Source organism: Empidonax traillii, unplaced genomic scaffold (genome assembly GCF_003031625.1).
Source record: "Empidonax traillii isolate 1590-97213 ecotype Southwest subspecies unplaced genomic scaffold, ASM303162v1 scaffold65:size4453928, whole genome shotgun sequence".
In the NCBI taxonomy this organism is placed as follows: Eukaryota; Metazoa; Chordata; class Aves; order Passeriformes; family Tyrannidae; genus Empidonax; species Empidonax traillii.
In genome coordinates, this window is record NW_020955258.1 from 3,917,745 (window position 1) to 3,944,796 (window position 27,052).

Consider the following 27,052-nt stretch of genomic DNA (forward strand, 5'->3'; position numbering starts at 1 on the left):
GTAACATTCAACATGGTATCTAGTGCATTGTGTATCTCCTGGAACATATTTCAAGCACTGTTTAACCCGTAGTACATGAGTAAGTGACAGAGGTGTGTGCTACAGCTGCTACTCGAGGAGCAGGAGTGCCCAATTCACTCAGTGAATTCACTACGTTTTACAGAGATGCTTTGGGCAGGTTTCCATCCTTAAGGGACGCCAGCTAACTGCTTGTTTGCTATTATGTGTATGTCTGACAGGAACCTTGTACATTTGGCAACAACGGGGTGTTTTTTCCCGGATCCTTCACCCAAGGAGCAGCTGGCACTAGGGAAATGCGGGAAAAACTTAAGGGAGCAAAGCCCGCGCTACAGAGGCACTCACTGCGGTGAGTCACTCAGAATCACAGACCATGCCAGGCTGGAAGGGACCCACAAAGATCACCGAGTCCAGCTCTCAGCCCTGCGTGGGACCATGCCCAGGAGTCACACCATGTGCCTGAGAGCATTGTCCAAACGCTCCTTGGACTCTTCTTAGGCTTGGGGGGCTGTCACCAGTTCCCTGAGGAGCCGTTCTGCCGCCTAGCTCCTGCATTATTTATTTATTTGTTTGTTTGTTTGTTTTCAGACACCAGACCGAGGACTCCGGGCGCGCGCGCGCGCGCGCGCACTCCCGCACCCGCAAGATGGCGACGGACGTGGGCGGGGCTGGCCGCGTGCGCGCGGGGGCGGGGCTGGGCGGGGCCGGGCCACCGGCCGGGCCCGCGCGCTCACCGCGCGCTGCCGGAAGTGACGCGGTTGGTGGCGGTGCGGAGCCGGAGGTGCGGGAGAGGGGCCCGGGCGGTGCGGGGGCTGCGGTGTGTGGGCTGTGCGGGCTGGGCGGGCTGTGCGGAAGCAGCGTCTGTGCGCGGGTCGGCCCTCACCGCCTTCCCGTGGGACTAGGGGGAGCCCCCGGGCGCTGCCCGACCAGGTGCACCCGCTAGTCGGGTGGTCGTGGCCTCCCTCGCCGTGCGGGCGCTCCGCGGAGGGTGGAGGCCGCGGGCGGAGGCCGCGGGCGGGACGGGGGCACCGGGGCCGGGAGACGGGCGGCGGGGTTGGTGGCAGGACCTCGGCAGCCCCACCGTGGCCTGGCCGGTGGGTTGCGGGCCCGGCTGTGGCCGTGAGCTCCCGGTGCTGCTCCACAGCCGCTCTCCTGCCACAGGGCCTGTGTGACCACCAGAGAGCGGAACAGGCTGGGGTCGGGGGGCTGCTTGTTCTGTTTTAAGGAGCCATATAAGCGTGGCCATAAAGAACAAAATAAAAAGTGCAGATTCCGGCACCGTGTGCAGTCGAAAGGTTTTTGATTGTGTCATATGTGTTATAGGTGAAATGTTCTTCATATGCTGAATTCCAGCTTGGGTTGTCTCGTTGCTGCACGTTCAGAACTCCATAAATAAGCAGGAAGTCAAGATGAAGAGCAGGGTGACACAAGTAAATGTAAGTGTTCTCCAACCTGAACTGTAGAGTTTTATTATTCCCATGTTACTGGTAATTAGGTTTGTAGTTGACGTTATATTACATTAAACTTCCTGAATGCAAAGCAAGCAATAGCTGTAATTGACAGTAGATGTTTACGAGAAAAATACTACAAGTTAGTAGTAAGAACTATTGTAAGAGTCAGTAAATTACAGCTATTTCTAGCACCTGTTGTCCTAACACTGAAAGTCCTGAATATTAGTGGGATATAATGAAAAAGTAATTGGTCAAAAGTGACTGAATGATGATGGCTCAACAGAGAACGTAGACGTGGAGGAGTGGGAAAAGATTAGTAACGATCTTAGGAAGAAAAGATAAAGCAACAGTAAGGAGCAGTTAATTTGGCAACTTTATGTCGTCCTGTGAATGCTGAAGCTTTTCATTTTAACAGCTGTATGGTCCATTTCTGAATGGATAGGAGTGATTTTCTCAGGAATGCAAGAAGAAAAAATTTACTTTAAGCCTAATTTTTCTAAATTATCATTTAGAAATGTCGTGCTTGTACAGTACACTGCATTTGGGACAGGTGTTTCTCTGCCTGTGTTTCTGAAGTTTGATCTTGCATAGGCTTCCTTTTGGATCCAACTTTTCTGACTGAAGTGACTTTTAATAGGGATGCTTCTGCTATTTTCCCAGTTTGGTGGTTGTGATAGTGCTTCCTCATCTGTTAAAATAAGCCAGTTAGCAAGAGTTTTGGACTGTTTGGACACTTTCAGTTTTGATCAAAATGGACAAGGAAGAAGGCTAATTTGTGGCAGAAAGGCTGGTTATAAAGAGCTGAGGGGAACAAGTTCTTTTGCAAAGAGCTGCTTTTGCAAGGAGATGTGATAAGGCCAAATACAGAGACAGGCATTATATTGTTTTATTTCTGTGAACCCTTGTGGTTTGGGTTCTGCTTGGGCAAAGACAGGGGATATTGAACCCATGAGAACAGATCATCCTAAAAAGACCCACTGCTTCCTTCCCATCTGCTAAATAGGATTTAAATACAGTAAATGTTCTGTGTTTTTCAAAGATTTTTATGACTACTATCTTGGAAGCTTAAGATATAGACTTGCATTATATTATTGGGCAGGGAAAAAAAAAACAGTTTAAGGACTTTTCTTAAGTTTGAATTCAGTCATCTGCTCTATGGTATAATCCCATAAATGAGTATTGAAAGGGGAAAGAAACCTGGTAGAAAATATGTGAATTTCTTGTACTAGCTTTGCCATCAAAGGTTAGGTTGCCCTAAAATTAAATTGTCAGATGGACTGACTTTTATAGGGATGCCCTCTCCCAATAAATGACACAATGCGTTGGGTTTGTTTCATTGTCTTGATGCAGGCAAGATGATACTGGGTATAATTTTAATACTGCATTAGAAATGTACCCTCAGAAAGGAAATATTCTATGATTTGTTATAGTGACCTCAAAAATGCAATTATTTATTTGTATATATACACACACTCCCCAATTAAATTTTGGAGATCATTGGTGTAACAGTCCACCCTGGTCTGGGGTGACCTCCACCACCTGGTTTATGGAGCAGGTGTCATTGTATTCTAGTAACAAGCAGTTTTAACTGGTTCTCTGGTGGGCGAAAAACTAGCGTTGCCAGCATGTCGGTGGAGAGATTGCCACTTGAACAAAGGAGGAGAGGATTCCTGCAGGAAGTTCAGTCAAGGGGCACAAGCAAGTCTTTGTGTTAAGTTTCTGCATCAGGTGAGGTGTTACCTATTTCACAGTTAATCACTCTGTGGCAATATGAGATTATGGTTTTGAAAAATGATAAATAATGTTCTGAGTGAAGAGAGGACCTTTGGAATAAAAGTACTGAGATTACAAAAGCTGCTTCTTAACTCTACCAAAGTAGTTTTAAAACATCTTGAGAAATGTCTTTCTGTGTATGTTGTAGATGCTGTCATGCTCTGATTTCTGGGTATGACTCCATACTTCCATATGTCATGTTCAGCCCATGGAATTTGGTGTGAACTGTTTAGGTGTGTATGACAAACAATCCTGCAAATCTGCCAGATAGAACAGTGTTACTTCGGTGTTTATATATGAAACTAGGAATGACTCATGAGAAAATAAATCATGGTTAGTAAAAAGCGAGAAGATAGGGAGAAATTACTCAATAAAGGGGGTTTTTAGGAGAGAGGAAAGACACTCTTCAAACAGGAAGTGGTGGAATTTTGTTAATGGTATTGCATGTGATGCAACAAAGGAAAACGGCATTTGGAAGGAGGAAGCAGGGAAGTGGTCCATATACTCTAGCCTCCAGCAGTCATCGACAGCAGATGGCTTGAAAAATTTAGGAACAGGGCAATTATAAAAGTACTTGCCCACATACACTCTCACTCTCTACGTGTTTGGAGCTTCCTGTGCCAGATAAATTTTTTTGGTAACTCCTGGATTTTTCCAGTGTTTGTCCAGTGTCTTGAACCCATGTAAGCATTTGGCATCTGCAGCATCCTGTAGCAGGGAGTCCAGTTCTTAATTACGTGTTACTAGTAGAACCAGCTCCTCTTGTCATAACTGACTGCCACTAGCTTTATTTGGTGACCCTTCTTGTAAAGGAGTAGAGAACTGAAGACATGGTATGCCTTGTTCTGAAGGTGTGTGTTCACAGTCATGCTGGGGTTGATTTTTTTTTTTCTTTGTTTCTTAAAGCATGGTTCTAGCCATGAAAGGAAGGAAAACTACAGTTCCCGACAAGAAAGTTTGTCTCCAGAGGACAGGTACACTGAGTTTTATACCTTTCAATTCTGTATAAATACTGATTTTGGGAAGTTAAAAAAATCGTCAGGTTATGTTTCTTTTTTTATATTACCGTAACTGAGCAGTGAAAAGTAAGTATAGGTTTAATAAAATATTTGCATGTCAATATAACAGTAATTAAATAGATTTATTACTAGAACTTAATCTTTAAAAATTATTAGCATTTATTTAAATTATCGTGGGACTTGAAAATGGAAATTAGATACCTGCTTTTTACTTGAACTCACATATTGCTGATACCACAATTGCCGTTTTAGGGCAAGATTTTGTGCTGCACAAGCAAAAGTAGGTGAATGCACGGGGCTGAATTTACCTTTGGTATTTAATGTTATTAATATTTAGCATTTAATTTTAGATTCTAGGAGGAACTTCCTTTTACAGAACTTTGATTTTTTGATAATTTTTTCCTGACAAGAAAGTATTATAAAAGTAGACTCTTTTATTTGAATGATGCTTATTGAAACTCAAATTGTAGAATTAGAACAGTTGTGCATTGTGACGTTGTGTTGTAAGTAGATGTTATATCAATACATTGCTTTTCTCAGTCTTTTACTAAGGATTTTTGTGTTTTGGGTTGCAAGCAGGGATATGGAGCATGATGGGTCTCCATCTCCCAGAAAGAGAAGATACTCTGATGACAGCAGATATGATCAGGAATATTCCAGAAGGGAATACTATGATGACAGAACTTCAGATGGAAGGTATCAAGCTGTTTCTTTATCAGTAATAAAAGGCTTATTGTAAAGAATAAAATGTGAAAAATTTTCACAAACCCTTGGGTGTTTGTTTCTTTTTAGAAGAATGGAAAGGGGGAGAGATAGACACTATGACAGATGGGAGGAGAGAGAATATGATCGGAGGAAGCAGAGAAGGTATTCATCACCTGATCGGAGGAGTCCAGAGAGGTCGACAGTTCAGAGCTCACTGGCTCATGATGAGGCCCCTTCAAAGAAGAAAAAAGAAGAAGTGGATCCAATCCTTACTCGCACAGGTGGTGCATATATTCCACCTGCCAAGCTCAGGATGATGCAAGAGCAAATCACTGATAAAAATAGGTGAGTTGAAAGTGCCTTTTTTTTTGCTGAAAGCAAAACTTTTAAGGGTTTTAGAGAATGCTGGCAAAATGGGATCCATTTAAAGGGATGTGATCATTGTTTTGAAGGTGTATTTTTATCAGAAGAGAGATAAGAGAATCAGATTAAAATTGTACTTGCTTCTGCTGCAAAATGTGAATGGCAAAGTGGGATACAGAATGTAGCTAGGGAATTTTTGGAACAGCATAGAAAGCTGAACATACTGGATTATACCATATCTACACACAATTACATTTTGGTGTATCAGTGATTTTCTAATAGTTAAATGTATAGATGTGAACTAATCTTCATGTTTATGCAGTGAATATTTTCTTTCCTGAAATGACAATGTGAATGTTAGTTTTATATGTATATATAAATTTACTTAGAGCTACTTAAAATCTATGCATTAATAATTTGTGATGCCTTTGTAATAGCTTGGCATATCAGAGGATGAGTTGGGAAGCCTTGAAGAAGTCGATCAATGGTCTTGTCAATAAAGTGAACGTTTCCAATATAGAAAACATCATTCATGAGCTGCTTCAGGAAAATATTGTTAGGGGAAGGTAAGTCTTAGTATTTTAAAATAATTCTTTTGCTTTTCTGGTACTATGTGTGCTGTTCATGTGTACAGCACAGTGTGTGCTATGTGTAGTGTATGGGTTCTGGTCAGATTTTAAAATTACCTTGGGCTATATTGTCTTATGCAGAATAGTCCCTTACTTGGGAAAGGGATTGAATGCTTGGTGGAATAAAACAGTGTGACTACTTCTTAAAGGTTTTCCCTATGTGTTTTACTTGACTTGTAATTTACGGTTGTCACTGACTGTTTATTTTTGTGGTGCTGGATGTTTTTTCTCTGGGACAAATAATACTTGCAGTCAGCATTTGGCAATACAAGTTTTACTACAGTTACCTGCCTTGTTGTTTATTGTTGTAATGTAGAGAAAAGATGATTTTGCTATTTGAGCTCAGTACTAGGTCATGGTGATTGTGCAAGTATTGTGTGGTGACTTTCCTTGCATTAATTTTGATGTCATTAGGGGTTAAATCTGCAAGTCTTAAGGAGCATGGGTTTCTTAGGTTGGCTACCGTTTAAACACACAAAACCAAACTACCAACACACGAGTTAAGTAAAATCTAGAGACTGAGCAAGTAGTTTCTGAATGTCATTCCTGATAAAAGTATTAATGAAGTCTCTGGGACTTGTTGGACTGCTTTTTACTTGCCCACATTTCATGTCTCCGAAACATTATTTTCACACAAGCAATAGAATTTTAATTTGGAAATGAACTTACCGAATGTCTGTAGAACATACTTGTGGAAGGTTTTGTGTCTGATTTATAAATGTCAAAGTAATGTAGGTGGGAAATGGCTCCACTTCTCTCCTTCTTACACTGAAGTCCAACTTCCAGATTTGCACGAAGGTGCATCTAAAAGTAATGACATGAAGTTTTACCTAGCTGTCAAGTCATTTTCTGATGTTTTTAAGTAGAGGATAAATAAGAACTGAAACAGACCAGTTTCAGTTTGTAAGAAAGAAGTAACTAATAGTTTCAAAGTGGAAATATTCTGCTTCTGTGCACTGGTATGAAATGAGTTCTATTCCATTTGTCAATTCCAAAGTAAGTAGGAATATATGTAGGAAGGATCATTAGTATAATAAAACAACTATTCTCATGAGCCCTGTGTTTACTTTCATTTAGGCTCTAAATAGTAGTGTTTTATAATGAGCCCCTAAGTTGGGGCTAAAGAAGGGATAATTGCAGGATACAAGATGGCTCTTTGCATGCTTAACTTTTTCAGTTGTATTTCTAAATGAACAATATTTAATGAAAGATGAGGTACCATTGTAAGAATTTCTGAGTTCACGCAGATCTGGACAACATGTTTTGCCAAACTCAATTTGTGGCATGATAAACAACATTTTGAAAATGACCATCTAGTATCTTCCAGTTATTCCAACTGCACAATACTATTTTATGTGATAAGTACTGAATAAAAATGCTACGTCTTATTACCAGAAAAATCTTAAAACCTATCTATTTTTACAGGGGATTGCTGTCTAGATCCATTTTGCAAGCTCAGAGTGCCTCTCCGATTTTTACTCATGTTTATGCAGCTCTTGTGGCAATTATCAATTCAAAGTTTCCAAATATTGGTGAATTGATTCTCAAGAGGTTGATACTAAATTTTCGCAAAGGATATCGCAGAAATGACAAGGTATGTAAAATGTGAAGCAACATGCTGAAACTTGTAATCCTGCTGTGTAACTGTATCAAGTGTGGTCGAATTACATACTTGAAAGGACACGGCTAAGACTAGTTGAGATCAGTCTTTAGTACATTTAGTAGTATTAGAGTATCCTGAAAGTTTGACAACCTATTCTGGGTTGATACTGTGATAGTTTTGGGGTTTTTTTCTTTTTAAAAGTCTACAGTCCTAATTGCAAACAACTCCTGACTTAATTTTATTGTGAGATGCACAAATCTATAGTATGTTTGAACTACACATTTTTTTCCGTACATTAAAATTTCCTCTTTTCTTTCTTTTGCAGCAACTCTGTCTAACATCTTCAAAATTTGTCGCACATTTGATGAATCAGAATGTGGTATGTTACTTCATGTTTCTATTCAATCCAAACCATATATATGGATAATTTTAAGGCAGCAGTAGCCTGAGTGAACATGCAATCCCTGCTCTAAATGTTCCTGAAAACCTGAGTGTGGTGCCTACCCTAAGTTGTTAGGACCTCTTTAGAAAAGACGTTGGTCATTGTTTGTGCAGTTATCATCACTCATCATTACACTCATGCTCCAGAGCTTCCCCAGATTTCATATGTATGCATGGGCTACTGCTCGGACAAGTCTTGATGCAAAGCAAGGATCGTCTGAGGCTCTGTCCCACAGATCTTAAAGAGAGTTTTCTTGCAACATTTGTGTAAGCGGAACTGGACTTGGTTACATCTAAACCAAATTTGTGTCCAGCTCTATGCACCTTGTTTATGTGTGATAAATCAGGATACTCAAGTTTAAATAATGGCAAGAAGCAGTGTTTCAGGAATGCTTTGGGAATGTACAGCATTTTGGTAAAGAGGAAGCTAATCCGAAATGTGCCATTTGCTTATATGCCTAATCCTGGAAGAACTGATGTATTTATAGACAAAATGCACTTAGAACTAGTTTCTGTAATGCAAGTGCTGGTTTATTTGTTTCTTGGAAAGGCATTATATTTTTTTTTTAATGGCAAAGTTTTTCATTGCTTGCTTGTTCAATAGCAGAGTCACATTTACTATGAAGTTGGTATAAATAGAGATAGTAAAACTCTTTGAATTTGGACTTCATCTTAAGCAGCTTTGTCCTACTACTGTTGCCTTGTGTGTGTGATTAGTGTGTTGTGACATCCTCAAAGTCTGTACAGATCTGTCCAGTAAATCATTGTGATGATAGTGTAACATTGTGCATTCTAATTAATTGCTGATATTTCTTTCATAGGCTCATGAGGTTTTGTGTTTGGAAATGCTAACTTTGCTCCTTGAAAGGCCTACTGATGACAGTATTGAAGTAGCAATTGGATTTATTAAAGAGAGTGGGCTAAAATTAACAGAAGTTTCTCCTAGAGGTATTAATGGTAAGTATAGTTAGCCAAAACACGCCTTTTTGTCATTTGTATTTAGTAAATCTTTTTCATATTTACATTTCTTTCTTTTCCAAAGCAATCTTTGACCGTCTTCGACACATTCTGCATGAATCTAAAATTGATATGCGTGTTCAGTATATGATAGAAGTCATGTTTGCTGTACGGAAGGATGGCTTCAAGGATCATCCAATTATTCCAGAGGGATTAGATCTAGTTGAAGAGGAGGATCAGTTTACTCATATGTTGCCATTAGAAGATGACTACAACCCAGAGGATGTTCTTAGTAAGTTAGAAATGGAAGATAATTCTGTGACTGCATTTCCTGAGAAAACAAAATCAAGATTAAATATTCGCTGTTTTCTTCAATTTGTATTTTAAATAAAGATTCTCTTTTGTTCTAAAGATGTTTTCAAGATGGATCCGAACTTTATGGAAAATGAAGAGAAATACAAAACACTGAAGAAAGGTAGGGGTATTCATGTGCATACACATTTTATATGTGATGTTTGTGTACTTAACTTACCTGTGGCATTTCTTTATCCAACTGTTGTTGCCAGCCTTATTCTTTAACAGTGGGGGTATTTCTGTCCTAAGCACTGTCATTCAGCAGTGGGGGTATTTCTGTCCTAAGCAACTGTCATTCAGGTCATCATTGTGTTCCTGCTATTCAGTGTTGTTTTGGTTTTTTGCTTCTGCCACATTCTCCACCTAAGATATCCTTTCACTCTTTATGTGTTGGATCAGGGTTTTTTTTGTAATGAAAATATTGTGATTTATATTCCTTAATAATCTGTGATACTCCTCTTTCAGAAATTCTTGATGAAGGTGACACTGAATCTGAAGGAGATCAAGAAGCTGGAAGTAGCGAGGAAGATGAAGAAGAAGATGAAGAAGAGGATGAAGATGGTAAGTGCATAACTGGCACCTTACTAGTGATTGATTGTAGATGAAATGGGAAAGCTTACCTTCTTAGATGTTTTGCAAAACTAAGATGCTCAAATATTAAGGGGTGTTTTCACCTTATTCTCAGATCTAAGTGTTTACTAGCAAATAGTATAAAAGTAATTGTCTTAAAGAAAGCATTCAACACAGGCAAAAACAGAAAAGCAACTTTGCCCAGTTATTCTTGACGTATCAGTTCTCTGTGAGAAAAGCCTTGCAAACAGTGTTTGTGCAGACTGCATGAGTAATTGAAAAGGCAGTCAAGTATTGTTCTTGTGGAATAGCAGTAATGGATTTCCTTACCAGCTTGCTGGGGTATTTCACAGAAGAGCAGAGCTTGCAGGCTGATGTAAAGTATGATCATTCACATAACCTTTCATCATTTATGCTTCAAACTTGAAGAGACTGAAGGAGTAGTGAATACCTTACAAATGAGTGTTCACAGAATGGCTTGGTTCAGAACAGATTTTTCTGCACTTACTGCAGGACGAAACAGAGCTTTGCAGAATGATGTAACATAGATCCTACACATAACAGAAACTAAGAATCACCTGTTTAAATCAGGGGTGCCACATAAAACATTGTATAGATAAATTGTGCAGAAAATAGGTTGCTAATAATGTAGACAAGAAATATTAAACTCAGAGGTTGCAGTAACTAAGTCACCTGAAAAGTCTTTAAAAGAGGAATTTAAGAGTAGAATTACCCTGTTAAAAGGGTATCTAAATATTTTCATGTTAGATGAAGCAAATAACGATTTCTAATTTTTTCATTATCTTTAAAAATAAAGATTAAAAAAATACATAAACATGATAAGCAGCCCTAAATATTTCAAGAAAAATAGGGCGCTACAGGTGCAGTAAATAATAAATAGAGCTCTGCTAAGAGATTGCTACATATATCTTCCTTAATGTTTTGCTCTTTATAAAACCATGTTTTTATTTTCCAGGCCAAAAAGTTACTGTTCATGACAAAACAGAAATTAACCTGGTCTCCTTCCGTCGTACAATTTATCTTGCTATTCAGTCGAGGTAAATGTAATATGATTTGTACACCTGTAAGTGGAGTTCTTTTGAAATGGGTGAACTGTGGTTCTCTTCCTTTTAAAGTTTTTTCTTAATACAAAATTTAGAAAAAAAAAAACAAAAACAAAAAAACAACAAAGTAGGGAACTGTTCGTTATGGAGCCTGACCTGACTATGTAAAGCAGACTGTTTTGAAATGGATACTCAAATTCTCTTTCTCAGAAATATCTTGTTTGTTTCAAAATGTTTTGAGTAGTGAACTGGGACGTTTCTATGACTGTTGTTGTAATCAGAATTTTCTCAGTGAAGAAAGTCAGTGATCTTTAGATTATATAGCATTTTAAGAATTTATGAAAAAATTTAGACAAACTTAGAAATGCAGCAGATTTTCTCCACTTCTGGGAGGAGTTCTGCAGTGCGATTCTCCTTAGGCCTGTTAACTTCTGTATTGCTTGAAAAACAAGTATACAGATACCAACCCTGAAGTGTACCTATTTGAAGTTGTCTTGAGAATGAAATCCCCTTGCAGTACGTGGCACAGATGATCAAAACATGGTATTATAGCTCCTGTCTCACCGGGATGAGAGGGGAGATTGATCTGTTGCATGCCACTGAATTGCCACTGTCATTAAAAGTAGGCATGGCTCATAATACTCTGCAGGTCTGAACCTACATGAGGAGTGTGGTAATGTAGTTGTGGTATTGATCATTAGACATATGAATTAATACCATACTGAGAGGTATGGAAGGCTATTATGTTTCTCAAAGTTGCTGTTAAATAGTTTCTTGCCATACTGAACTTTGTCTTTTACTTGGGTGGGAGGAGGTACTGTGGGTAGCTAAAGGCTTTCAGAACAGGAGCGTAAAGAGGAGAGTGTGATATATATATACTGCCTTTGGATCTTATGTGCAGTGCTTGCATTTCAGACTGTTTCAGGATGTGCAAAATGAGCTCCTTTTTTATGTTTTATGTCGTTTTGTAAGATGATGTAATAATAATGACTTGAGTAATCTTGTTTTTAGATGGTTCACAAATGTAATCAATTCGGATGAATTTTCAGAGACAAACGCAAGAAATATTATCCCCCCCCCAACAACAATAAAACCCCATCAAGTTAAACAGCTGAGATACTTTATTTCCAAACAGTTGGAAGTTTCAGCACCAACGATCAATCTTAATATAATTCTGAAATTTTTTTAGTATGGCATATATTGCACAGATAATGAGAAGTATTTTTTCTATTCAGCTTAGACTTTGAAGAATGTGCTCACAAACTGCTGAAGATGGACTTTCCTGAAAGTCAGACTGTAAGCCTTGTTTCTTACTCTTTTTTATTAAGAAATAGTACAATGGTAGTATCTAAAATCCTTGCTCGTGTTCTGGGACCTAGTCTGTGTAGCAGCCAGAGGAATGAGTGATTCCTTACAGCTGTTCCTCAAAATGAATTTCATGACCTTTAGAGCAAATAGACTGACACATATTTCATAAGCAATTTGTCTTATGCATTTGCTCTTTTCTGTCAAGCAACCCAAATGTTTGCTGTTTGAAAAGGTCTGTTGTTGAAACTGTTGAAACTTTTATCCTGTGACAAGAATACTGCAGTGTGGCAGTCAGAGTTCTGTCTCTGAAAGAAGGTGGGGTTGAAAATATTTGCAGACAGTTGTAGACTTTATCACTGGGGTTTGAAATTTAGCATAGTGCTAAAAGAGTGTGGTGATTTGTTGCTTTCACAGTCTTCTTTGAATAAACAGTGTATTGAATTAAAGCAGTTTTTAGTATGATTGCTGTAACTTGTAGATTATCAGATATAAGCTGTTTTGTTTTCAGATTCTGTAAGATCAATACAATTGGTATGTTTTCAAGTAAAGGAAGTTGTTCTTAATCTGGTACTTATATTTGATATTGGTAGAATATATTTACATTGGTAGAATGTAAATACCCATCTAATTTTATAAACAGCTTTTCAGTCAGCTGTAAGCTATCATCATGGGAGTTGCATTGGAGAGAGTTGTTAATTTCCTTGTGGCTTTAATGATCAGTTTTATTTGAAACAATGTATGTAGTAAGTAACATTATTGGTATAACACTAGTGAGGGGAGGTCTGGGCTATGGTTAGGTGCTCCTTGAGAACTGGTTTGCCCATCAGTTTTTCAATTTTTGTTTTATTTTGTTATTAAGCAATTTAAATGGAAGTAAACTAAGACCTTTTTGTCTAGTTCTCTAATTCTGTGCTTGAAGTGCAATCCTAAGCATGCACAAGGTTGTAATTCTCAGTGAAGCATAACCTGAAGAATTCTAAAGAGAAAAAAAATTTCTGGCAAATCAATTCAGCTCTAAAGAATAGAGCTAACATTCTAGAATATATGTACGTCATATAACAGTCATAGTGCATAACACTACCTGCTTGTTTGATAACTGCTCAGAAAACTGGTATTTCATATCATGGCAGTCTCTGTCAACTCCTAACTTCTGTTAGCAAAATCTGCTCAGAAAAAGTAAATTTCGTAGGGGAAGGAAGAAAACCCCAACAAGTAGTATGACCCTACTATTCAGTACTAGTTATAGGAATTACTGCAATTCAAGGTCCAAAAATGTTGCAAAACTGCATCTTCTTATCACATGAGGCCTCTTCTTTGTGCTGATTCCTTTTTTTCTCTAATAATTGTAATTACTCTTCACCTCATTTAACCAAAGATGTGAGAGCTTTGACTTGCTCATTGTATAGAACTAAGCTCGTTTTTGGGGGCAAAAAGAAACAAAGAAGATGCTTCGTGGTCGTTGAGAGAGCAGAAAGAATAAGCAGTTATGGGCAATGAAATTATTCAAGGATTTATGAGGCTCAAGTCTGTCCATGTGGATAAAAAAAAACTGAATGCACTTAGGAGGAAATTTGTTTAAATTAACTGCCAGTTTTTAAACTAGGAAAATCATCTTTTATTCTTTCAAGCTAGTATCTTCAGGTTGAAACCTTTATTGAACCAATTCCCCCTGCCTTCATTATTAAAATAAACCATTAGTAAGTTTGCAGATGACACCAAGTTGGGCAGGAGTGTTGATCTGCAGGAGAGCAGGAAGGCAGAGGGATCTGGACACGATGGATGGATGGGCCAGGGCCAGCAGTGTGAGGTTCAATAAGTTAAACTGACAAGTCCTGTACTTGGGCCACAACAACCCCAGGCAGCGCAACAGGCTGGGAAAGAGCGGCTGGAAAGCTGCCCGGGAAAAAAGGACTTGGCGGTGCTGGTCAACAGCTGGCTGGATGGGAGCAGCACGTGCCCAAGTGGCCAAGGCCAATGACATCCTGGCCTGTATCAGCAATAGAGTGGCCAGCAGGGCCAGGGAAGTGATTGTCCCCCTGTACTTGGCACTGCTGAGGTCACACCTTTAGTGCTGTGTGTGGCTGAGGGAGCTGGAGTTGCTTAGTCTGGAGAAGAGGAGGCTCAAAGGGGACCTTATCACTCTGTACAAGTACCCAAAAGGAGGTTGTAGTGAGGTGGGACAGGACCAGAAGAAATGGCCTCAAGTTCCACCTGAAGAAATTTAGCTTAGATGGTAGGAACAATTTCTGCAGTAAAAGGTTGGTCAGTTATTGAAACAAACTACCCAGGGAAGTGGTAGAATCACCATCCCTGGAAGTGTTCAAAAGATGTGTCTATGTGGCACTTGAGGGTATAATCTAGTGGAGAACACGATGGTGCTGGGTTAGTGGTTGGACTTGATCTTAGAGGTATTTTCCAACCTTAGTGATTCTATAATTCTTTACTATTAGTTTTTTAACCATAAAGCACCTTTTTCTTTTATGGTCTGTTTTACAGAAAGCTTCATTAACTGCTGTGCAACACAAGTGTTTGTGTGCTTAATACCAGTAATGGATCTGTCGCACAGCTCTGACTTGCACAAAGAGGATTAAGGTTCAAATGGATAATCTACAGACTAGAACAACATAATACTTCTTTTTGGCATTGCAGTTTAGTACCAGCTGCTGAGGGCGATGTCAACAGTCCTCTAATTATATTTTTTAAGGAGGAAAAACATTCAAAGAGTTGAAATTCTTTCTTTTCCACATAAATTTTCTAGGAGTAGGTTTGCTTTTATTCATGTTACTTAGACCCAACTGAAAGCTGCAGATCAAAAGTTGAAAAGCTTTGTTGTAATCTGTACTACAGCCTGTGAGAAGCTGTTCTAAATAAGCCTTGAAGTTGCTTTTTTGGACATATGCTCAGTCTTGGCAGAGAACACAGTTTCTCCTTTTTTAAAAAGTACTATTTTCTTTGTTGAAGCTACATTAATCCCATGCATTACTAAAGAAGACAATTTAAATAAATTGAAACTGTAGTTGGAGTATGGTATTACCAGTTGTTCTGGCTTCTGAACTATGAGGAAGGCAAACAAACAAACCCTACTGAAATGTCAGAAATAGACTTTTTACATTATGCTTACCTTGAACAGATTTTTGTTGCCTCTGGTCTTGGAGGGAGTACATTTCTGTTTCTGTCATTTTTAGTTAAAAAAAACCCAAAGAGTTCAGTTTCCTAACCGTTATTAATAAAAGAGTATGCAGAAGTGACAACTGCTTAGATATAGAATTGATCCTTCTTTAAAAAAACATACATTAGGAATATAGGGTTTTTTTCCTTTTTTCTTTCTTTTTTTTTGAAGATGGAAATGTCATGACTTGTTGCCCAGTGTCCCTCAAGAGTGGTGGGGACAGCCAAAAAAATTAAACCAACCATACACTGTTCTTGCTTTTTGAAAGTGTGCCTAAAAGGGTTTGGCTTTTAGGCTTTTTTTCCATTTTTTGGTTGTGATTAGAACTACATTTGTATACAGCAGTGCTTGAAACTTCACTCAAGTTAAAGCCTCTTCTCTGTCTGCCCCCCAGTGTGGATATCCTAGACAAAAGTGATGGGTCATGGGATAATTTATTTCTCTTTTTCCTTGAAATGAGAAAAGTTATTGTAGGCACAGCCTTCTTGAAAGAATTATGCGTGCATCTGACACATCTTCATTTTTACAAGATGGTGTCACTTGCTCAAAGTAACCCTAGTTTGAGGTGTGGGAGTGTGTCTCTTGCTTTACTTATGCATTGAGTCTTGAAGATAACAGAAGTACTTATGTTGACTTGACATTCAGTGAAAATGTAGTTCAGGAAACTCTGGTGTAGAGCGGGATGGTCTAAAGCTGATAATTCTGTTCAGGTCAAATGGATGATTTCTTAGATTCATTGCTTTCTGATTGGAGGGTGTTGCAACTGGTAGGTTTGGCATCTGCACCGTGATTGGTTCACAGAGTTGCTATTACCTGTAAAAGGTGCTCATCCTCAGGTAGGTTTCCTATCTTCTGAAGCAGGACTTTTCATGGGCCTGAGATGTGGAATCAGTCTGAATTTTCATAATTTACCAATTAAAAAAAAAGCATGTACATGCCGTATTGTGGTATATGTTCATGTTTACAAAATCAAGGTATAGAATCCATACAGAGTTAGGCTGTATTTGTGTATTACTGATTAGGCATTAGCTAGAATTCTGACTAGACTTTGATCTTCCAAGCATGTATGTATGCATGCATTTAACCTAAGGAGATGGAATTGCTCAGATTACCTCAGTGGAATCACTTAAAATGATGTTTTGCATGTGTAGCCTTCAGGTGGAAAGAAATACTTGTGGGGCTTTTATGTGCTATTTCACCAAACTCTTTTGTGTGTGTTTATGTGTTGCAGACTTATAGCAACAAGAATTAAAAATATATCTGTCCTTGTATCCAGTTAATGATTCCTGTGTGAAATGTTAAGTCTGATGTATGCGAGATTTTTGTTTACCATATTCAATTTAAGCATATGTTGCTCTAAACATAGAACAAGTTGGGGTAAACAATGGTAAATAAAGGGACAAAAATTGAGGAAGACTGTTAGCTGACCAGGGGACCGACCTGGAGACAGTGTAGTAGCTGCCAAAAGCACTGCATAGTTTGCCAAGAGGCCACCTGCTGCTGAAACACCTTCCATAGCTTTGCCAACCTTGGCTCCATGTCATAATTTGACAAATAAGGAAGAAAAAGAGCAGAGATGCTGGAAAAATAGGCCTGTGTGATTGTTACACATATTAGAATATAGAGCAGTAAGCAAAGCTTTAGGGTAGTCGGAGGGAGTAAAATACACTTCAGTGAAATGAAAGAGAAAAATGGAAAAATTTAGCATCTGTAAAAGCAGTGCAGATCTACAAAATGCAAGGCACTTATTTCACATAATTCGAATTTCACATTGATTTAAATGAACCTGTTTCCTTCACTAGGTTTGCTCCCAGCAAATCAATTCCTTTAGTTCTGCGAAGAAACTCTTAGAAACCAAGGGTTGGCATTGATAGTTCTCTACTTTAAGAAGCCACATTACCTTACTGGGTGGGGATGTCTCGAGGTGGCTTCAGTTCGTGTATGCAATGGATGAACAGAGCTGTGGGGCTGGCAAGGGAGGGGAGCTGCAAATGGCATCCCTGCCAGATAGGGAGGGGAGTAGAGACTCCTCATGGAGGAGATCTCCTCAGCCTATGGGGCAGCTCCAAAATTCCAGTCTTAGCTGAATGTAAATCTTAAAGAAATTGCTAAAAAATGAGGCTGAGAGCATATAGACTGGGCAGGGTGTGCTTGTTTTTAATATGGTAAAACTGAGAAAAAGAACAAGTCCAATTTTTCCGTCTTTTCCTGGCTTACCCTTTAGCATCTTCAAATGTGTGATGATACTTGATGTTAGGTGGAAGCGTGGTTCATCTAAACCATTGCTGTGTTTGGGTAAGAGCTAGTTGGAAACATTCAGGGAGAAGTGTGAGAAGTGCAGTGCATTTTGAGGGAGCTTTTCTCTTTATCTTCTGTTTTAGTAGTTTTGGGAAGTGCTGTTGTTATCCATGATATAATAATAAATTCAAGATCTTCACAAAAGATCAGTCACCATCTGGATGAGATGTCAGGTATTTTTGAAGTGGTTTATTTCATGATTGGATAGCTGTACAAATTTTCTTAGCTAAGCTGAAGTCACTTGTTGAGCATTGAATGAAAATTGTTGAACACCACAGTATATGAATTGCCTGTAAAACTGCGGAACAAATTCATTACATTCTTCAAAACAAGTGATGGGCTAAATAACAGAGGCTCTTCCTGCCATAAACATCATTGAGAGTACAGAAATGAGTTAACTAACCTTTGAAGCTGGAAATTAAGCTGGAATTGCTGTCTGAACTTGTCACATCTCTCAAAAAGCAATTAAATAATTGTAAAGTTTGTTAATTTTAAATCTGGAAGACAGTTACTCTAGACTTAGCCTCGAGTTGTTTAGATAACACTAGCAAGGAATGTCTTTACGGGAAAATCTATTTTCATGCATGTGGTTATTCAAGCCACCCTCCTAGAAATCTTTGTAATATTTAATTAAAATGTTAAAATATTTAATTACTGTAAACCACAGGGGATACCAATGTTATAATTGCATTTAAGATGAGGAAGAAAAGTAATTTGTTTTTCAAGTCTTCCTGATGTTATTAACAGTGACATCAGCACTTTACCCTTTTTATTGTTTAAAAACTGATTAACTGCAGCAATCCTATAAAATGGGATGATATAAAAAGTTAATATGCATTTTAATACATCACACTAACAGAGTGTGACAGTGTTAAAAGGAATGCCTTTAAACACATCTCTAAGTTTATTTGGTACATTACTGCCTTGTTATTTGAGGGGGTATTTTTTTTCTTTTTCAGCATGGTTGGCCTTTTTTTTTGTTTTTATGATGGGCAAAAATGTTTCTTCTGAATATATGCTTGAAGGAATGGCACAAGTGGGAGAATATGAAATGTAGTGTATGCTACAGTAAATTGGTGTGAGAACAAAATGCTTGTAATCATCCTTTTTTAGGGGAGTGTTAGTATTAGTTTAAAGAGAAATTAATAATGAAACATACAGTGGCTAATAGCCAGAAACATATTTGGAAGTGTCATAAATTGGATTATGCTATGGAATTGGTCTTAATGAGAAAACAGTAATAGAAAAAAAAAGGGAATGGGGAAAAACTGCAGTGCAGTTGCATTGTGTTTTTCATGGCTGTTAATTTATATAAAAGTGCTTCTTTCACTTTTCTTAATTAATGTTTCCAAATATGCCCTAAACCAATTCCTAGCTGTATTACAATCTGTAACTTACGTAGTAGGTCAGGGAATAAGTTTGGTTTTAAACTTGTGTAGACTTACTTGCCTGGCTCACTGCTCTCGGCCAGTGGAGGGCGCTGGTCCTAGAGATGAGGGTACAGAGCACAATCCGTCCGGGTGTTTCCCTCCGGTTCTTGGGAGAGGAGGAGAAAGGCAAACAGTCAGTCTATATTCCAGAAAGACTGAACTAACTGTTCCAGGTAGTTGGTGTAAGGGAAGGAGAGCATCTTCTGTTGCTTACATCTGTGTTCACCATGGAGACAGCAAAGTGAAAGGCAGGCTGTCGCTGATGGGGGATGCACAGAAGTTTTGGGAGACTAATCTAGTTAGGCTGCCTCTGCTTCTTCCTAGGCAAGGAGAGATGCTTTTCTAAAGGGTGATTCTGAATACAAGCCTAAAACTGCTGCTTTAGAAAAGTTCCTCTCATTCCCTTTGTTATAGAGTAAGTCTAGGCATGTTGGCCTCCCAAGGTTTAGTCTTTCTGAACATCACCCTCAGGACTGAAGCAATGCACTGTAATGCAGCCTTCTGCTTGCAGAAGCTTGTCAGGAAAACTATAGCTGAATAAAGGTATTAGTATATACCAAAAACTATAGATATTTCGGATTTTCGAAATACATTGCTAACCGTGCACATGGCGTTTTCAAATAGCTTGTCTCTAAGCCATTTTGACATTTGAAAGTTGTGAAGAGTTTTCATTTCCTATAAATGCAGGAATTGATGCTATTTAAAACAAACAAAAAAATCCAAAACTCAAAAAAACCAAGCAACACACAAACAAAAACAAAATCGCCAAAAAAGCCCTCAAAACCTTACCTTTTATCTTATATCTCCTTTTTTCACTGTGGTAAAGTCAGTTTGTAAATGAGTTCTGACTTTTTTTTTTTAAATTAGATAAACAGTGTGTTAGAGGAAATTTGAAGGGCAAAAGTTCATATTCACATCCCAGAGGAATTCACAAAACTACTGGTGTCACCCATGAAGTTTTATGTAAATGCTCGTTTCAAAGCTCATTCCCGTGTAAGGCTTTCTTCAGTTATTTGGTTCTTAGTGATGGGGTGTTTGCTGCTACTGTGAATTTACCTAAAGAAATATTTGTTTTCCATAACCCAGAAAGAACTCTGCAATATGATACTTGACTGCTGTGCTCAGCAAAGAACATACGAGAAATTCTTCGGGTTACTGGCTGGGGTGAGTTCTGTTTTCAGATTTTTATGCTTTATGATAGAAAATTTCATTGGTTTACTCTACTTTTTGTGTGTCAAACTTAAGTTTTAACGGATAAATAAAACTAAAAGCCTTTCTTATCATTCTGAAAATGCTTATGTTAGTTAATTGTATTAGTGCATTGAATTAACATTTTGATTTTAATGAGCATAGTGAATGCAGAATGAGAGAACTCATTTTCCCTTTATAATGTTGCTTATTTTTCCTTCCTTTTTTTCTCATTATGGTAGAACAATAAATCAGTGGCAAAGAAATGGTACTAAAAAGACAAAAGTATTATGAACCTTTTTACAGTGCTGAATATTAATTTTGGAGACTCTTTTCATTTACCACTTCTTTCAGAAGTGCTTAGTAGGACTAATTTAGAGCACAAGATTGAATAGTTACTCTCCCGGGCCTGTGAGTGTTTTGTTTGCTTTTCAATAATCAGCTAATTCTCTGTTTTTGTGTAACTGTCTGCTGATTTAGTTGCAGTGATTTCTTTCTTAGGTTTTCCTTATCAGTAATATTGACAGATCTGAAGAGTTAAGATGAAGTACTTGTATTCTCAAGGGGGCAGGTTATGCTGAAAGCGAGTGGGTTTTTTCATCTCTATTTGTCATCCAGTACTCGAGGAAATCCATCTGCTGACAGTCAGTTACCAAGCACTAACCAGACAAATCTGCATGTTCAGATGAATATAAACTTTTATTTCCATGTTCTTTGGAATGTTTAGATCCAAAATGTCCTAAACTCTGTGTTTCCCGCTGCTTCTCTAAATTGAAATAGTTATTCAATAATGTCATGAAAAAAGTGGGGTTAAATCTGGTGAAAATACTGGATGTATAGAAGTAAAACAAATTGCTGGATAATTCAAAATTGATAATCACTACTTTGCAATGCAGATGAGTTTCTTGTTCTGACAACTGCTCAAAGCAATAAAATATATCCATTTGAATGTGTTTTCTCTTCCTCCAAGGGTTATTTAAAAAGGAAATGTTGCAGTAAATATTCACACCATTAGGTCACTTACGTGTAGGTTATTTGCATATTTAGTATTTTGTTTAATCTGTTGTTTAAATTGTACAATTTTGTCTCAGCGTTTCTGCATGTTAAAAAAAGAATACATGGAATCCTTCGAAGCTATTTTCAAAGAACAATATGATACCATTCATCGTTTGGAAACGAACAAACTGAGAAATGTTGCCAAGATGTTTGCTCATCTACTATACACTGATTCAATTCCCTGGAGTGTAAGTTCAAAACAAAGAGCTATTGTCATAGATTTCTTTTTCAGTAGTTAATCTCCAGTACTCCACAATAATATGTAATGTATTAGTTCTAGTATTTATTCTGCAATTTGGAGCTACTTGTACTTGTAGCAAACTGGATTATGTTAAGTATCAGACACTGTTGAACAATTCTGGTTGGTTCCATCTCCTCTTTTTGCCCGTTGTACATCATCATTCTTCCTCACCATTTTTCAGTAGTTGATTTAAGCTTTATGTCACTTTATGGAACTTAGCTGGAATTGGTTGATTATAATGTACATCTTTTAGAAAACAATTTTGAACTTTTAATCTTCTGAAAAAATACAGTTGTGTAGAATTTTAAGACATTTAAAAAGTACTGTCATTTGATGATTTAAGTACCAAATAAATAAAACAATCTTGCATTCTGAGATATAGTAGCATTAAAATCATAACATATGTGAGATATAATAACATTAAAAAAAGAAGAAGTAAATATAAGGTTACTTTGCTTTTCAAGTAATTTATTCTTGTTTCATAGCCTAGTCTAATTGTCATTCTTCAGGCACACATAAGTCAGTCCAAATATTTTACCTCTGTACTTAAGTCCCAAATCTCTAACTTCCCAAAAGTTCACACACCTGATTTTCTCTTATGGAACTTTTGTAGATAAAACAAATCCTTGAAGAATTATTAACATAAATATAATCAGAAGCTACTCCCAGGTGCTAGAAAAGAATTTTTGAGAAAATCTTGACTAGGAATCATAGAATTCGTGGTCTTTTGAAAAAAAAAAAGAAATAAAAATCAGTCTTTACTAGTTATTTCTAACAACATTTTTAAGATAAGTTTAAACATACATTCTTTTATTTAAAGGTTTATGTTATTCTGAATGTTTTCAGGTCCTTGAATGTATAATACTGAGTGAAGAAACTACCACGTCCTCCAGTAGAATTTTTGTCAAAATATTCTTTCAGGAACTCAGTGAATATATGGGACTTCCTAATTTAAATGCAAGATTAAAAGATGAGTAAGTAGAAATTTTATTTTCAAAACTCTAAATTTAATGAGTTCCTTTATCTGAAAAAGTACAGATAAGAACTCTCTGTTCAAGTTGAACTGGGTTCTGTAGCTGCAGTGCTTCAAGAATAAGATCAATTGTAGATTTAGTCATTGCAGAGAGTCATATTAAGCTGAGTGTATTGCCATCATTTTGCATTCAAGTATGTGCATGACTGTTGGCAAGATCTCTCTTCTCCCTCTCCCCTCCACCATAATGATATTCAGCTTTTTGTAAGAATTTTCCAAGTGTGAGTCTTTTTTTTATATACTGTCAGCTATATAGCTGCATATTAAATGTTACTATGTCTTCTTTTTCTGACAAAAATTAGAAAAAAAACACACAAATATTAGTAACAGGTTTTCTAGGATCAGTGGCTTATCTTTAAGTGTAGTATAAATAACATATTCTTTTAACTCTGTATGGGATTTAATGCATTGCATTCTGGCAATGTTAATTTCAATTACTTGAGCTATTTTCTCTAAGTTGGCATTTTTCTATGTATGATAAAGAATTAGGTAGATGATTTAGCTCTTGTAAACTTAAATTTGAAACAAGTAATACTTAAGGCCCTGTATAATGGGGTTTCAACATAGGTACCTACGTCTTTGACCTTCTCCGTCAGTGCACGTTATCCTTTGCTGTCACGGGCCGCTGCAATTTTACAAGTCACTTAAGGGCTTCACATGATCTGTCAGTATGTAGCAATTCTGTGTGTGAAGAAGTTTGCTTTTCATAAAAGAGCAAGTTTTTAAATAGCGTTTGATTAGATGCATCATAGGTGCAAACAATGAAAGTCTTGAAAAATGCATGAAGAGAAAACCTGCTCTCCTTTAGAGATCCATGCAATTTTGTTTTTTCAGTTTCTTGATGTCAGTGAGTGCTGAGCTGGCATGGTGTTTAATTTAGATGTTTGTTTCCATCAGGACACTGCAGCCGTTCTTTGAGGGATTAATGCCTCGGGATAACCCAAGAAACACTCGCTTTGCCATCAATTTCTTCACTTCAATTGGCCTTGGAGGACTAACGTGAGGAACACTAGTCTGATTTGATATTCACTTTCTTCATCTTCCCTCCCCCCTGCAAACAAAAAAATAAAATTGAAAAACATTTTTTTTTTTTTTTTGCTAATTAGGGATGAATTACGGGAGCATCTTAAAAATGCACCAAAGTTGATTATGACACAGAAGCAAAATGTTGAATCATCAGATTCCTCTTCATCTTCAGAGACAGACTCTTCCTCAGATTCTGATTCTGATAGCAGCAGTACTAGCTCAGAGTCATCCAGCAGCAGTGACTCCTCATCTAGCAGTGACAGCAGCAGTGACTCAGGTATTTAAACACTAGCTGCATAACTATTTCCTTTTTTTTTACTTCTGTTTATTTACATCTGTTTATTTCTGTTTCTATATATACTTGTTTTGAAGAAAATCTGGCTATAAACAGTGTTAATTTCTCTGCTTTATAAACTGATCAATTAACTTTTAACTTAGCTTTAAAATATTAAATATTGCTCATGGAAATTTATTTTTGAATTTAGAAAAACTGAGAGCCTCTCTTTTAGAGACTTAAATGTCTGAGAAACATTGTTTTGTAGATTACTTTTTTTACACAGTTGATACCTGTTGAATACTACTATGATCTCAGTTTATTGCAGGATGGAGGAATTACAGTCATTCCCTATTAATATCTCTGTGAGATGTTTACTGGTGAACTGTAGAGACTAATGTCTACAACTCTGTTTTGCTTGGCTTGACTGAATGAGCTTGATACTACTTGTGTCCTTCCTTCCCAGTAAATATGTTCTTCTTCGTGAGTCAGAAATTACTCTCTTCAGTTCTAGCAATGTGTTTAAATATTATTCTTCATCTGAGCCTCCATTTCTAATTCCTCTTCTTCAGGAAGAGTTTGTGTGGTAATACTCTGAAGGTTCTTGTCTGTAGAGAAATCTCCAAGGAAGAATTAGCTTTTGCTGACAACTTAGTATTTTTATCCATTATAATTAGTGTTTAGCATCTTATACCATCCTGCTGATGTAGAACCTTTATCTGGTATGAATTGTCATAAACATTGCTTAGTCTTTAAAGTACATGCCAGTATGAGTTAGTGTGTGCAGTCTCCCCCGTATATACACATGAGCAGGTGATAGCACAGCATGACTTCCTGCAGTACTGAGGTTTGCTGATTCGAAGTTAATTTGATTTATTATGTGCCTTTGAATTGAAAGTGTTGATTTATAACATAAAAACAGTGTGAACTGCTCATGCTTTGGAAATGCGCTTCAGTTTTCCATCACAATCTTAGTGCACAGGAGTCTGGGTTGTGTGTCATCACACTAATCGCATTAATGACGACAGCACTAGAGGAGGGCACAGTCAAATAGGGTCAGAGGAGGGACTGGTTCAGCACAGAGACAGATGGCTCCTGTGTGGGCAGCTGCAGCTCTGCTGAGCTGCTTGATAGGAACCAGAGGGGGATGTCCTTAGTGGCAAACCAACCGAGTCTGCAGTCTGCCAGTGTGAACACTTACTTTTCCAAGTTTAGGATCGTCCCTTTTACTACTTGCCTTTTCTCCATTCAGGAACACATTCATTAAAATTTGAAACTTGATACCTTTGCATACTGGTTTCACTTTTCCTTTTCAGGTTCTTATGTACTTTAATACAGTGATCAAAACACTAATTGGAAATAACTATACTCTAATGGTAAACTTAGCTGAGGCACATTACTGGTTATAACTCCAAGTCTTCCTGTGTTTGCAGCTTTTAAATCTATAAAATAACTTGGAAGAGTTAAAAGACATTTTTCAGAGGAATGTGGTACAGTATTTCAATGTTTTAACAGTGCAGTGTATAAGAGGAAAATAGAAAAACTACTAATTAGAAACTGAGAAATTGAGCATACAGCTAAATTAAAGATTACTGTCTTAATGCCAGTTAATGTTTGGGACTTTATCAGCTAGCTCAGCTCAGCACTACTTTGGGGAGGTACCTCTAACCAAAACAAGTCCAGCAGAGGATGAAATTTATCTGTTATCAAAGCAGCTGGGCCTTTTCTGTTTACTTTCTAGGGTCATCTTCTGCATTCTGGTGGGTGTAAAATAGTATGGAAAATACTCTTTAAAAAACTTAATGCATTACAATGTATCTGAATTGATCCATCATTGCATTTTATCAGAATGTCAGAAAGCCTCAGTTCAGACATGAGACGACAACTGCTGGAGAGTTCAGATGTTACATGTCCTAGTCAGTTTATGGCTGTGATATTTTCAAAAGCTGATGTGATACTATAGTTCATACAATAAGGTGAATTAATGCTTACTCTAAATGGCAGTTAGTGATAAATACTGTCAAGTGGAATCTGGAGGTCCCTTATAGAGAGCAAACAGGAAAGGTAAGGCCTCTCCCACTGAGACGAGCATTGCTGTGTATTTAGAAATACAGAAGTTAGTTTTAATCTAGTTGACGAAGCTGTCACTGCTCATCCTGAAAAACTGAGTCTGAGGGCCATTGTTATATTGCTGCAGTACCATTATCTCAAGCCATTTCGTCATCCCTCTATTTCCTCATAGAATAATGTTGGAGATTTTTCCCCATCTGCTGTTTTTAATCTCCATTGACTGAGAAGCTTTTCCAGGAAAAGTAAATGATTTTGAGACTGGATAGTCTGGGAAGGTCATCTTCCTAAAAAAAAAAAAAAACACATTATTTGTGAGAGTGCTTTGATGTGTGATTTTACAGCCTATGACTGGTTGTTTTGTATCAAGTCAACAAGAGGATGATGACAGGGAGAGGTTTTTAAAAGACAGGCATCACTTGCAGATAGCTAAGGGATAAAAATCGGAGTTCATTATTTTGGAACTTTTGTCCTTATACATGCACACAAAAAAACAACTCTCCACAAATTTTTCTGTAGTTTAATAAGTTAAATATATTAAATCAAAATGCAATCTTAGTCCCATAATTTGTTATAATTTCAGATGTTTCTAAAACCAGAAGAAGGAGAATGCAGAAGAAAAATAGAGAATCCAATAAAGTTTCCAGGAAAAAGCAAGGAAGGAAAAGGAAATCCATTGAAAAGAAAATGGGAAGGAGGCATCAAGAGGAAAGAACTGATACTGAGAGCAAATCAGAAAGAAATCACCGACATTTAAGAGAATCACACAGAGATGATGTGTCTAAATATCATCACAGAGATGAGTCCAATGGCAGAGATGGTTACCATAGTGGAAAAGATAAGAACCATGACAGAACTAAGGATCTAGAAAATAAACACAGTAATTCAAAAGTTAAGAAAGCAGACAGAAGAGCTTCTTTGTCTGATGATGAAAATTACAGACACTGGAGCAAAGATAATGGACATCGCAGTAGAAAAAGAGAAAGATCGAAATCCAGAGAGAGAGAACATGACC

At 37.5% G+C, this 27,052-nt stretch overlaps 1 protein-coding gene across 1 annotated transcript in view; it reads left to right on the forward strand.

Annotated features, from left to right (window-relative positions):
• The first annotated feature begins 863 nt into the window (after nucleotides 1-863).
• CWC22 (CWC22 spliceosome associated protein homolog) overlaps nucleotides 864-27,052 on the forward strand; it is a 28,552-nt gene continuing 2,363 nt past the window's right edge. Inside the window, exons 1-20 of the mRNA XM_027880086.1 lie at nucleotides 864-948; nucleotides 1,342-1,454; nucleotides 4,149-4,216; nucleotides 4,841-4,957; nucleotides 5,054-5,311; nucleotides 5,767-5,895; nucleotides 7,384-7,552; nucleotides 7,887-7,940; nucleotides 8,824-8,959; nucleotides 9,045-9,251; nucleotides 9,372-9,434; nucleotides 9,779-9,874; nucleotides 10,860-10,941; nucleotides 12,183-12,243; nucleotides 20,239-20,316; nucleotides 21,432-21,584; nucleotides 22,484-22,611; nucleotides 23,568-23,669; nucleotides 23,777-23,973; nucleotides 26,621-27,047. Coding sequence (XP_027735887.1) covers nucleotides 1,428-1,454; nucleotides 4,149-4,216; nucleotides 4,841-4,957; nucleotides 5,054-5,311; nucleotides 5,767-5,895; nucleotides 7,384-7,552; nucleotides 7,887-7,940; nucleotides 8,824-8,959; nucleotides 9,045-9,251; nucleotides 9,372-9,434; nucleotides 9,779-9,874; nucleotides 10,860-10,941; nucleotides 12,183-12,243; nucleotides 20,239-20,316; nucleotides 21,432-21,584; nucleotides 22,484-22,611; nucleotides 23,568-23,669; nucleotides 23,777-23,973; nucleotides 26,621-27,047 — 2,552 coding nt within the window. The 5' untranslated portion in view covers nucleotides 864-948; nucleotides 1,342-1,427. The remainder of the gene's footprint in view (nucleotides 949-1,341; nucleotides 1,455-4,148; nucleotides 4,217-4,840; nucleotides 4,958-5,053; nucleotides 5,312-5,766; nucleotides 5,896-7,383; nucleotides 7,553-7,886; nucleotides 7,941-8,823; nucleotides 8,960-9,044; nucleotides 9,252-9,371; nucleotides 9,435-9,778; nucleotides 9,875-10,859; nucleotides 10,942-12,182; nucleotides 12,244-20,238; nucleotides 20,317-21,431; nucleotides 21,585-22,483; nucleotides 22,612-23,567; nucleotides 23,670-23,776; nucleotides 23,974-26,620; nucleotides 27,048-27,052) is intronic.